The sequence below is a fragment of the Protopterus annectens genome, chromosome 6.part1 (genome assembly GCF_019279795.1).
Source record: "Protopterus annectens isolate FY-2018-M chromosome 6.part1, PAN1.0, whole genome shotgun sequence".
Lineage (NCBI taxonomy): Eukaryota > Metazoa > Chordata > Ceratodontiformes > Protopteridae > Protopterus > Protopterus annectens.
Window position 1 is genome coordinate 101,290,440 of NC_056738.1, and position 12,374 is coordinate 101,302,813.

At 39.7% G+C, this 12,374-nt stretch overlaps 1 protein-coding gene across 3 annotated transcripts in view; it reads left to right on the forward strand.

Annotated features, from left to right (window-relative positions):
* Positions 1 to 12,374, forward strand: part of METAP1D (methionyl aminopeptidase type 1D, mitochondrial) — a 1,999,572-nt gene that overhangs the window by 637,147 nt on the left and 1,350,051 nt on the right. For all 3 annotated transcript variants that reach the window (XM_044075535.1, XM_044075537.1, XM_044075536.1), the window contains exon 2: positions 11,583 to 11,749. In XM_044075535.1, the coding sequence (XP_043931470.1) occupies positions 11,583 to 11,749 (167 nt within the window). The remainder of the gene's footprint in view (positions 1 to 11,582; positions 11,750 to 12,374) is intronic.

Genomic DNA, 12,374 nt, shown 5'->3' on the forward strand with positions numbered 1-12,374 from the left:
AGTGGGTGTGCCTTCTTTGAAGGCTGGGCGCCGGGCTGGCAATTCCACACTTTAAAAATCCACTGGCAGTTATAAGCAGACCAGTGATCTGCTGTGGTGAGCCCTAACCGGGAAAAGCCGAAAGACATTACTTTTACTTATATTTATTTTACATGCTTGATCAACCTATAATTTTATCTCACTCTACACCTCTTACATCCATATCTGAAGTACTAATCTGTCTTCATGCATCATTTTTAATAACAGCTCATTGCACTGACGTAAACCTATCATGTCCTTCTATTCTTGTGCTAGAGTATTCATAACATGAGGGAGTCCGCCACTGGCTGACTTTTATGTCCAACCAGTATACAAAAGTCTAACACTAGTGTAGGGTACGTGTGACACCGCACACAGTACTGGTCCTAAATCCGTCATAAAATGGTGTCGGGTATAAAGCAGATATCAGGATGGATCACTCCTCAGAATTTTTCTGCTGCCAGTCAGATTGTCTTCTCAGGTCATTACTTGTCAGAGAAGCAGTGGATTCCAATCAGATGAGTGCCCTGTTGATTTTTTTTCTTATTGCTTTGTGTGCTACTGTTGAAGTTGAGGTTACATGTCAGCTAGGAAAGGCAAGTGTCAGTGTAGAAGGCAGATTCCACATAAAGACTCCCATGACCTGTGTCTCTTTTGCTTAGGCCCTAACCATGACCATACCTCTTGCTTGATTTGCAAGACCCTTGTTCCCAAGACCCTTCATAGTCATTTAGCTTCCCTTAATCTGTACCCAGAAAACCAGTGCCTTAAGTGCCTACCACATGACATGGAAGCTACATTGGGCCCTTCAGGTGAGCGCAGATTAAGAAGGCCAAAAAATCTAGACCTGACTTACCCACTGCTCCTCAATTCCGGACGTCTCTCCCAAGGCCGATGTTGGCCTGGAGACTGAGTCAGTAGGCAAACCTTCTACTGGTACTGGTGTGGAGGTCGGGAAGAATCCTACTAGCATGTCCTCAGAGGATATGCAGGCATCCATTTCGGACATAGAGGGGGAGCCCAGACTCACTGTTACTGAAGGCCCACGTGGCATCCCTCAAATCATTGTTCGTGAAGATGTCCCTACCAATATTTTAGAGTGAAGGCCGACGTCGGGCCCCTCATCCTTCCACCACATGGATGTTCCACAAAAGTAGAAGCTGAAAACTAAGCATGCTTGTCCAGTTTCCCAAGAGCAGCCTGCAGATAGCAAGCCTTCTCCCAGGAGCTCTTTAATGCTTTCATGGCGCTGAGACAATCTTCTGGTCTCTCTCTCCTATTTCCTCTTCTCCATTCCTTCCTTCCTTCTGCTTTTCCACACAAGAGGATTTCTGTGGAGGTTTCATCAGATGAAGATGATTCCTCTGGGGATGAGTCTTTGGCATAGTTTGTCCAAATTTCATCACCATTACAATATGCTTCCCCAGAAGAAGAGTCAAATGGCACAGATTCTCCATGAGAGGCTATTTCCTTTGGGGAAACCATTGTTAAAATGAGGGGGTTCTTCAAATGGGATTGCTCACAGGTGTCAAACATTCAAAAAAGGTATTATGACCTTCTGCAGATGGATTCACCTTCCCCGTCTGCCATATCCCCTGTACTGCCAGCATTTTTAGATGCTTTCTCAGCAGCCTCTAAGTGTCCTGACTCCCAGCCTTTTGTCCATAAAAGGCCAGACAGGTTTTATAAGGTGCCAGAGGATTCCAAATTCCTGTTTAAATGTCCTTCTGCAGACCCTGCAACAATTTTTGTTTCTGCTGATAAGGCCTCCTAGATGTTGCCCTCCACTTCTTTTCCCCCATCAGACAAGGAGAGTAAAGTTATGAAGAGGTTGGGGAAGAAAGTTTATACTTCCTCAACTCTGGCATTTAGGGTCATAAACTACCAGACCCATATGGCTAAATATTCCTTAGCCCTTCTATCTGATGCTTGTAAGTTAATTTCAGAACTACCAGATTCTCTTACAAAAGCTCAGTTACCCTCCATATTGAGTTCTTCTACTCAAGTTACATGTCATTCTATTAAGTGTAGATACAATGCAGTGGAGACATCAGCCAGAGCTGCTGCTTCTGGGTCGGTTCTCATGAGGTACTCCTGGCACAGACTACGCCCTTGACAGATGATATAAAGGCACAAATTGTGAATGCCGCCTGGACAACATGGCATTGTTTGGTACTTCTACTGCAGAACTCTTCAACTTATTATAAGAAAAGGGCAAAGAGCTGCAAGACCTAAAACTCATTTTTGTGTCTCCCATTCCAAGATATCAGAGGAACTACCCCTCTAGAACACTCTTTGTTAGGAAACCTTCCAGACCTCAGTCTTCCAAGGGGAAAAAGAGATACTAGCAAGCTGTCTTCAGCCAAGTCCTCTACATCTTATTCTGCTAATCAAAAGCAGCCCTTTCCAGCTAAGCCAGGTAGTCTGTGACTACCTGCTCCCTGGCAGCTAGACTCCTATTTCCTTATGCCTTTCCCTTTCTCTCCCTGATTGGAAACAGATCACCCAGGACTCTTGGGTCCTCTCCATTATCCTTCAAGGATACTTCATGGTGTGGAAAACTCCACCTTCCTTCAGGGGTATTCCTCAACCCCCAAAAGAACAGCTGGATTTCTTTCCCCAAGTCATTCTCAGTCTTCTCTCTGAGCGTATCATTCAGGAGGTGCCACCTTCACAAATATGGAAAGGGTTTTACTCCAAGATGCTCCTGGTCCCCAGGAAGGATGGTCCCTGGAGGCCCATCCTAAACATATCCCACTTTAATACCTTCCTGAAGGTTCCCACATTTTGCATGCTATCCTTACACACTCTTCTTCCCCTCATCCTTCCTCAGGCCTACCTTGTGTCTCTGGACATCAAGGGTGCTTACCTCCACATTCCCATTCACCCTTGGTTCAGGAAGTATCATCACTTTGCTGTTGCTTCCTCAGATTTTTAATTCTCTGCTTTGCCTTTTGAATTGTCTGCAGCCCCAAGGGTCTTCACAAAATGCTTAGCTCCTGTCATAGCCTAGATTAAGTGGTATTCAAATTTTCCCTTACCTGGACAACCATCTTCTCCAGGATCATTCTGCAGACACCCTTCAAGAGAATCTGCTCTTTATGGTGTCCCTGCTGGAGGGTCTATGATTCACTATCAACTACCAAAAATCTACCTTGGTTCATTTCCAAGACCATGTCTTTCTAGGATGCAGAATCCAAACAGACAAGATGTTGGCTTCCTTATCCCCGGAAAAGGTTCTGCCTCTTACTACCTACTTCCAGACCCTTTTGCCTCTTCCATCCCTGACTGCCAGGGAGTTTCGCTGACTGTTGGGCTTCATGGCATACACTATTTCCGTGCTACGTCTAGCTAAAATTCACATGAGGAAATTCCAGTGGTACCTCACATCAATTTGGGTGCAGCACTCTCATCCACTGGAGTTTGTGATACCCCTTCTCCCCTGCTTGAAAAATAAAATGAACTGGTAGCTTCAGCAGGTTACCTTAAATCCAGGCTTACCCTTACAGCCACCACTTCACACTCAGGAGCTGTACACAGATGCTTCAGACTTGGGATGGGGAGCAACTCTGGCTTCTTAGAAGGTAAAATACATGTGGTTCCCCCTCCCAATTTTTCTGTCTACAAATCTTCAAACCTTTTCTTCTTTCAGGTGCCCTGAAGTGCTTCACAGACAACACCACAGTCCTTTGGTATGTCAACAAGCGGTGTGTGTGGGGGGGGGGTAAGACCAAGTCTTATCTACTGTGCAAACTGGCTCTCTAAGCTTGGGAGTTAGCCTCTCAGAGTCAACTCACCCTTCAAGCTGTTTATATTCCTTCCACTCAAAATGTTGTGGCAGACACATTGAGCAGGTCCATGACTCAGTCCCACAAATGGATATTATACAGGGATTTCTGGGGGTCTACTTCAGAAGACTGAAAAAACAAAAGACTGAATCCCAAAAGACAGAAAATTCAAAGTACTGAATGATGGAATTTGCCACTTCTCCTGTGTTGTATGACCTTGGAGTTGGTAATATGTAGTTAGCAGGTGGTGTAAGAGGCACAGCCCCCCACATGAGGGGTGCAGGGGGGGCTTGCCCCCTGCATTAAAATGCATTCAGTATTTTGAATTTGCAGTCTTTTGGGAGTCAGTCTTTTGGTTTGTCAGTCTTCTGAAGTAGACCCATTCTGGACATTGTCCATCAGTGGGGATTACCTCAGGTGGATCTCTTTGCCTCCCCCATGAACAGACAACTTCCAAAGTAGAGTGCCAGAGTTCCCAATCCTCTAGCATGAAAGATAGATGCCCTGTCCTATTTCCTGGAAGGGGATATTTTTCTATGCATCCCCCTCGCTCCTCGAAAAGGTCCTGTAGAAGATACAACAGGAGCAACCATAAATCTTGTTGGTCACTCCCTTTTGGCCAAGACAGTATTGGTTCTCCCTTCTTCTGCATTTAGCCAAGAGCAGTCATCACAAGTTACCCCACAGAGTGGACCAACTCACACATGACAAGAGATCTCTAATACCCCCGCAGATGTCAACCCTGCAACTGACCCTGTGGGTGATAGGGTTTTGATTCCTTTCTGAAGATGAGGTTGTGCAGGAGGCAAGAAAACTCAATAGTAGGAAATCCTCTATTTCCAGATGAAAATTGTTTTCCACCTGGTGTCTTCCAAAGGATCTGCAATCACTGCAGGTGGATATTCCAATGGTTCGGTCTTACCTGTGTGAGCTATTGAAGAGTGGATTTGGATTGTTATACTATTCAGTAAAAACTCATCTTTCTGCAATATCATCATGTCTGCCTATGACTTCTCCCTTGGCCTCAAGGCTGGAAGTTAAGCTTTTCCTGAAAGGTGTCCTACATATTAGACCACCAAGGAGACCAGTTCCTCCTCCTTCGGATCTACATTTTGTCCTAGAAAAACTTACCTTGGCTCCTTTTGAACCAGCAAGTTCTTCTTTTGTACAGCACTGCACCTGGAAAACAGTTCTTCTTGTGGCTATCACCTCGGCTAGAAGAGTATCAGAGCTTCAGGCACTGATGGCTTCATCCCCCTTTACTGATTTCCACAAGGACAGGTTTCCTTATGCACTAACCCCTCTTTTATGGTAAGGGTTGTCACTTAATCAGTCTATTCATCTTTCCACCTTTTCCCATCTCCTCACCTTGGATATGCATAGACAACTCAGATTTTATTTAGACAAAACCAAGACTGTTAGGAAATTTGATCATCTTTTTATTTCCTATCACCCTAGGTCCCTTGTTAATTGAAAGGGTACATTGTGGTATGCTTCAAACCTGTCCATGAGAAAGCAGCCAATATCTATATTAGTAAATATGCAGTCATATTAGCAGAAAGAGTTACTTCTGACACAATTGTGGCAGAAAGGAAATGTATTAAAATTGGGAAGAGCAGTACATTTGCAGAAAATGATTATTCACCATACACCACGTAGAAGAGAAACAAATTTATTCCAACAATCGTAGAGGTCAAGATGCAGGTATGAGATTGCAGCTGCTGTATCAGGCTGTCTTCAGAGTATTTTTATTTGAGGATTAAATACATTTTTGAGTACAGAACAGATTAAGGAGGAAATAAACAAAAACGTTTATTCAACAAAAAGTGAGTCAGCAAGTGAGGGAGACTCTCCTTTTCATCTCATTCTTCTGACAACATCAGTGAACATATATACTTTGTCAGTGAACCCTTTTCATTGCTCCAAATGAAAATTCATGAGATAGAAAAAAAGTAAAGGAGTTGAACTAGAAGAATCAAGGAGTACTTTGGATTTGATTATGTCATCTAAGGATATGTAGAAAAAGACTAAACAGCAAATATTACAAAAACTGAAAACTGAAAAAGTAGAAGCAGTTGATTAAGGATATGGATAGTAAGATATGAGCAGTGAAAATGTTTATTCCCTTTAGTTTTATATATGAATCAGATATTTTTTATCAGCCAGAAAAGAAGTTGTGAACGATAATAAAAGGTTGAAGGAATGTATTTAGGAGGGGAAGAGGGCAAAAATTATGTGGGCTAAGCTGGTCCTCTCCATAAAACAAGGTGGATTTGGATTACCCGATTTGAAGGAATACTTTAGAGCTATACACATAAGGGTCATACATTTAACCCAAGAAGACTTATAAATCAAAGGGGAAAGGGATGCTGATGAAATGGAGGGGAGGGGGGAGTGAGAAATTAGGAGACATTAGAATTTTGGATATAGGTCATTAAGGAGACAACCATGTAGAGTATTATATTCATAAAGTAGAGGAAAGTATTCTCAGCAGTAAGCTAAGACAGAGAATGGATAATGGAGGTTTTGCCAGTAGGAATGACTACAACTGGGAGTATAGAAATTAGGCAGGAGGAGTGTAGAATTTACTGTAGGCAAAGGAGCCAAATAATTAGAGAGGGAAAGGAAATAGAGTGGGATGAGATCAAACAAAAGTTTGTAGGTTAGAAACCACTTTCCCTATCAGTGATTAATATCAGAGTATAGGCAAAGAGTAAGGAACAGGGAGTACTAAATGAAAGACCAACTCTGGCAGAGTTTATAGCTGAGTCTTGAACAGAAGCTGCTTTTAAACAAAGGATACTTAGAAGGGCATATAAAGTATTGCACGATAGTTATAAGAATCGATTAGCAGAAGTCATAAAAGATTTGGAAGAGAATAGAAAAACAATTTAAAAATGAGCAATGGGACAACATCTGTATGGCTTCCAAGTCTGCAACAAAGTCCAGAAGGTTTAGAATTTTTGCTTGGAAGTATTTTTAAACACTTTATGAAATTATCAGTTAAGACACTGGCAAACATACATTAACAGAAAAGAAAACAAACCATATTAACATTTTTTCCATTTGCCTACATTATATATTACATATCTTTTCTTTCTGTGTATTTATCATCACTCCAGTATTAAATAAACTGCTGCATCCCTGCCTTCTTTAAACTTCATTCCTCCTCTTGTACATTATTCTGCATGTATTGTTCCCACAATTTCTATTTATTTCTATGTATTTTGTTCCTTCCAATTTGTAAAGATCCCACCCTCTTCCAGTTCTTTTATCTCTTTTGTAGTATCCAGCTCTGTAGATACGGTTGGTTTAGACTATTTTTAATAGCAGCTTCTGTTTTAGATTCAACTGAAAATTCAGCCAGAGCAGGTACTTCATTCATGATTCCCCTATCCCTTTCTCTTAGGGAAGGTAGTCTCTAGCCTGCAGTCCAAAGGTCTTCTTGGCCTCTTCCCACTCTGTCACCTTTCCCCTTCTAATTATTTGATGTCAATACACTGGTTCCTTTACCAGTTTTCTGCAGTAAATTCCAGCACCCTCTTGCCTGTTTTCTGTACTCCTACTTGTAGTTATCTTTATTGACAAAATCTCCTTTCAGAATTCTCATGCTGGCTTAGTTCTTAGAATACTTTGTGCTACTTTATGGATATAATATTCTGTAGGGTTGTTGTTATTCTTAAGGATCTGCATACTAAATCCCGCTCTCTGTTTATTTCTTGAACTCTGAATTGTAATCTTCTGCTTGTGTTATGCATATCAGCCTTAACTGTGTAGCTCTAAAGCATCCCTTCAAGTAATCCTAAACCACTTTGTTCCATTGTAATGATCACCTTATCCCACTTAACTCTTGCCTTCCCTTTGCTTGGAATTATTTTCATATGTATTTTTGTACCCCAAGCAGATTTCAGAGAATTATGGGAAAGTAACTGGGAACATTTTTTTTCGGGGGGGGGGGCAGGGCTGTAATGAGTTAGCAGATTTAAAAACTTTTCTATAAATTGCTTTGTCAAAAATGTTGGAGGAGCAAATGGTTGTAACTAAGGAAATGATTCTTTTGAGCCTGGACACAGGATATGAATTGTATAGTTAGAGGAAGGCCTTGCAAGCATTTAATGCTATTGGCTGCCAAAAAATTACTTAAAAATGGAAATCACAATCTAAACCAATTGTAAATGAGGTACTGAATATTGTACAGGAGATAAAAAATGGAGGTGGATTTATAGAAAAGGGAAGTAACAAATTACATGGAAATAAATGGAATTTGTGGGAAGAATACATGCAGAATAAAGTTCTGGAGAAGGAGGAGTGAGATTTAAGGCAAGGCAGGAATTAAGTAATTCATGTAATGTCAGAATGAATGATAATTGTTGAAAAGAAAACTCATATGTATACTGTATAAAAATAATGAAAACACCACTATAGTAGTATTTGTTTTTACTAATATGTATGCCTGTGTCATTATGTAAATTATGAGTTAATAAATATGTTTAAAAAAGAAGGGAAAAAGGGTAGATCAGTCATCACGCCCATGGCAGCTTAACCTCTGACACAATATGCTAATTTACATGGATTACTAAGAAGTCTTGTTAGTTGCAAAAGGCAGAATAGAATCCTATGTAAAAATATGTAACATATTACCTAATGGTAAATCATTAACCCAAATGTTAACAAACTTTTGAACCTGGCTCCATGGCAAAGTAGAACATAGCCCAGACTGTGACCCTGGAGACCAGGGTTCAATTAGTGGCACCACTAATGGAGTAGACAGACAGGGAGAGAAAGGGAGGACTCAAGAGGTGAGACCTATTCACTTCTCCTATAGTGTGGTGTGGAGGGTTGCATGCATCCAGGGGCTCACTTAGCAAAGTGATATCCCTGGTGGAAACTGGAGAAATCACCTTCCATGCTCTGGGAGGAGAGACGGGGCTGTTTGGGAGGAAGGTCCACTTGCAGAAGTGAGGTGACATCCTCTGCCAGCAGCCTACTGCATACCCCTTCTTGGTGTTTTGGTCAGGTACTTGCCAGAGTGAAAGTAAAAGCAAAGATCTTGAATCATTCCTGTTGACCATCTGAGCAATAGACTCCTTTCAGTTGATCTCCACCCCGGGGATGGGGAACAAATAAACTGACTGGTGAGGAGGAGGATGACAGGCAACAGGCAGTGGGGTAACGAGCAAAAAACACACTCCAACACAACCACATAAGAACTGTAAACTTATTAAACCTAAATAAACCATGGTCAACAGCCAAAAGTTCAGACAGACAGTTGCCTGCTTTTATGCCTTGCACTGACCACAACGCGGAATCAAAATGCATTCCCTGGTAACCTGAAGATGATAATTTTATACTAATAATACAAGTTCTCTGGTTGAAACCCCTCAATTGGCACCTTTTGGTTTTCACGAACTGTCCTTTTGGGTAGACCATGGCTACAATAAATAGTTTATGCTTGAGGACCAATAATCAGTATGGGTCTACTGAAGGAGCAGCAGATATTTCACGATGCAGCTAATTGCAATATGGCTCATATACTGAAATGTAAGTCATATTCATTTGTCTAAGTAATGCTGTCAAAATAAAGTCAGATTCAAGAAATACCTTTACAATTACTATAATGTAAGTAGTTGTGTAAAATAAGAAAAGGTCCTTGTGTAGTAAGATTCACAACACAAATAGAAGACACCCTTTGTCCAGACATTTTAACAGTAGATCTATTATTTACAATAAATGATAAATCTCGTAAATTGGCCACTCACTTAAAAAAGGAACATAGCCTTATGGCTTCAGATACTAGCTCTGAGAAATAAATAATCTTCAGTATCAAATTGTTTACCATCCAGTATGCTTGCTGTGGATTTGTGTGTATGTGTAGGTGTCTGTGTATATGTATATATATATATATATATATATATATATATATATATATATATATATATATATATATATGTAGATATGTATATAGAGGAAGAGAGAGAGAGATAAATATGTGTGTGTGTGTGTGTGTGTGTGTGTGTGTGTGTGTGTGTGTGTGTGTATATATATATATATATATATATATATATATATATATATATAGAGAGAGAGAGAGAGAGAGAGAATATGTATTTGCACTTTTCTCTCTAAAAATATATACAAAAATGCACGTGCACTCACACACGTGCACACACATATACATATAGATCACTTGGCTGGCACTAATTTTTGCATCATAGGTGAACTATCATCCATTTTGAGTAAAGTTCTGTTCATGTGAACATTTTATTGGGTGACCTCTGGGTTGGTTGACAAAGGTAAGTGGAGGGGCTGGGAGTATTGTAGGGTTATATGTTGTTGTTATTGTTTGTCTTTTCTGCTTTTCCCGGTTAGGGGTCGCCACAGCGGAACTCCGGTTCGCTAATGATTGGCAGTAGACTTTTTTACGGTGCCGAGTTGCCAGCTCGACGCCCAACCTTCAATGAAGGCACGCCCATTTACACGTCTTTCGGTTATATAAGGGGATATATTTATTGTGTGCCTGCATGTGAGTGTTTTAGGGTTAGAGTAAGGTTTAAGTAGGGAAATAGATTTACTGTGCTTGAGTGTGTGTGTGTGTTTGTGCATGTGGTGAGTGTTTGAGCTATCTTGTGTAGTGGTAATGTTAAGGAAGGGATGTGAGTTTGTGTAAGGAATAGATTTGAGAATTTGTGAGTCTTATGGAAAGGGCTTTTCTAAAGGTAAACTGCATGGTTAGGACCACCATGCAATTTTGAGGCCACTGATCCTTTTTTAATTCTGAATCTCAGGTTGAGTGATACTTTTAGACAAATACATGTCAAAAGGAGCATTATATTTATTAACAGGTTTAAAAAGATGCAGTTAAAAGGGAATTAAGACTTTTCTGACTCTAGATGAAATGTCTTTGGTAATTAGATGAGCCAGATAGGCTTTCCAACTACACTGGTGATAATGGTCCATTTTTTATTCTGGTCATAAATTATTTTGCTGTTTGTATTTGCACAAGCTGCTTTCTATTGTTTGCATTTTTAATGTCTGTATTTGCTGTATGGCCTGGGAGTGACTGAAAAAAGTATTTGGACTAGCTCGTTCACTCAGCAAACCCAAATAAAATAAAATAAGTCTGGGCTACTTTCCAGCACCTTCTTTTCAAAAAAGCAATACTTCTGGTAAGACATACTATAAAAGTAGAATCAAATTTTCATACACATTTTATAAAACCTTCCTTTTTTATTATAATGGTCTTGTTTTACTGGTAATGTAGATTTTTGTATACAGAAGCGTTGCAGGTTTTGGGTTTGTTGTAACAGGGCACTGCAAGAATTTTCAGGTACTGTTTTATAGTAAATTGACAGATATTCTAGTTACGTTATTAAGATCCAGTTACAAAAAGGATTAAACACTTCTGCTAAAAATTACCACCAAGAACCTTTCAGAAGGATTTGTTCTGCTGTTTTGCAGTAAATACTTCATATTGCTTCTGACACTTTTGTGCGGTGATTTATGTTTTATATACAAACATGGGAGCATTTTCAATTAATTTTTGTCTAGTTTTTTTGGAAAGTATCCAATAAAAGCATAATTACAATTACCTTTCAGATAATGAGGTGTCCCAAGTGAGTGGATTTATGTTTGATTTGTCTTCTGTTTCTTGTAATGTAAGTTAAGACTTTATCTTTTAGAAGGAGGTGTGGGTAAGATACACTGAGTAATATGTTAGTGTCAGATATAATCATGTGAAGTGTTCGTGTAACTGTAATTTCACATTTTTGTTCATAGGTTTTATGACTGCCTGCCGTACAGTTTCCTCTTCAGCAGTCAGTTATAGTTGCACTTATCAGCAATTTAGAAGTCAGCAAAATCGACATTTCTTCTCAGGAAAACGAAGAGCTGCTTACAGTATAGTTTGGCCTGCTACTGTTTTCCCAGCACACCCTGTGCCAGAGGTACTAACATTTATATTTTCCAAGACAATACTAGTAGACGGCTATAAGAAAATACTGTCATTTTGGGAAAAAAAGGGTTGTATTAGATTCCTTATTAGAAATGTTGATTATATTGATGTGAATATGTGTTTAATGATCCTTGCTCCCCAGTTTGCCTGGACGTAAACAGTACAAATAGTGCTAAACGTGCTGGATCATTGTAAATGGATTTGTAATATTTTCAACATAGAATTTTAAACATTTTATTAGCAGTTAAGTGGTGAAATTAATTCACTGCAGTTAAAATGCTATTTTAAAAGGTTTAACTTGGGTCACGTAGATTAGATTGGTTGGCAAATACATAAACTGACAGAAAGGTGTGTAGGTGAGTAGATTATTATTTTGACTGATTGATAATAAAGCAAGTGTGTCTGGATATAAAAAGCACAAAAACACAAAGGACCAGATTCAGAAAACTTTTCCACATTGTGGTAAGTGAATTTGCAAGAAGAGCAGTCACCTGCAGTGTGTGTGATTCAGAAAAACAAGCACCACGATGTGTCTAGGCTAAGCAGCAATATAATGATAAAGTAATGAGAAGCATTATTAAAATTTGACCCTCCAGTATGCTAATGAGGTAAAACAA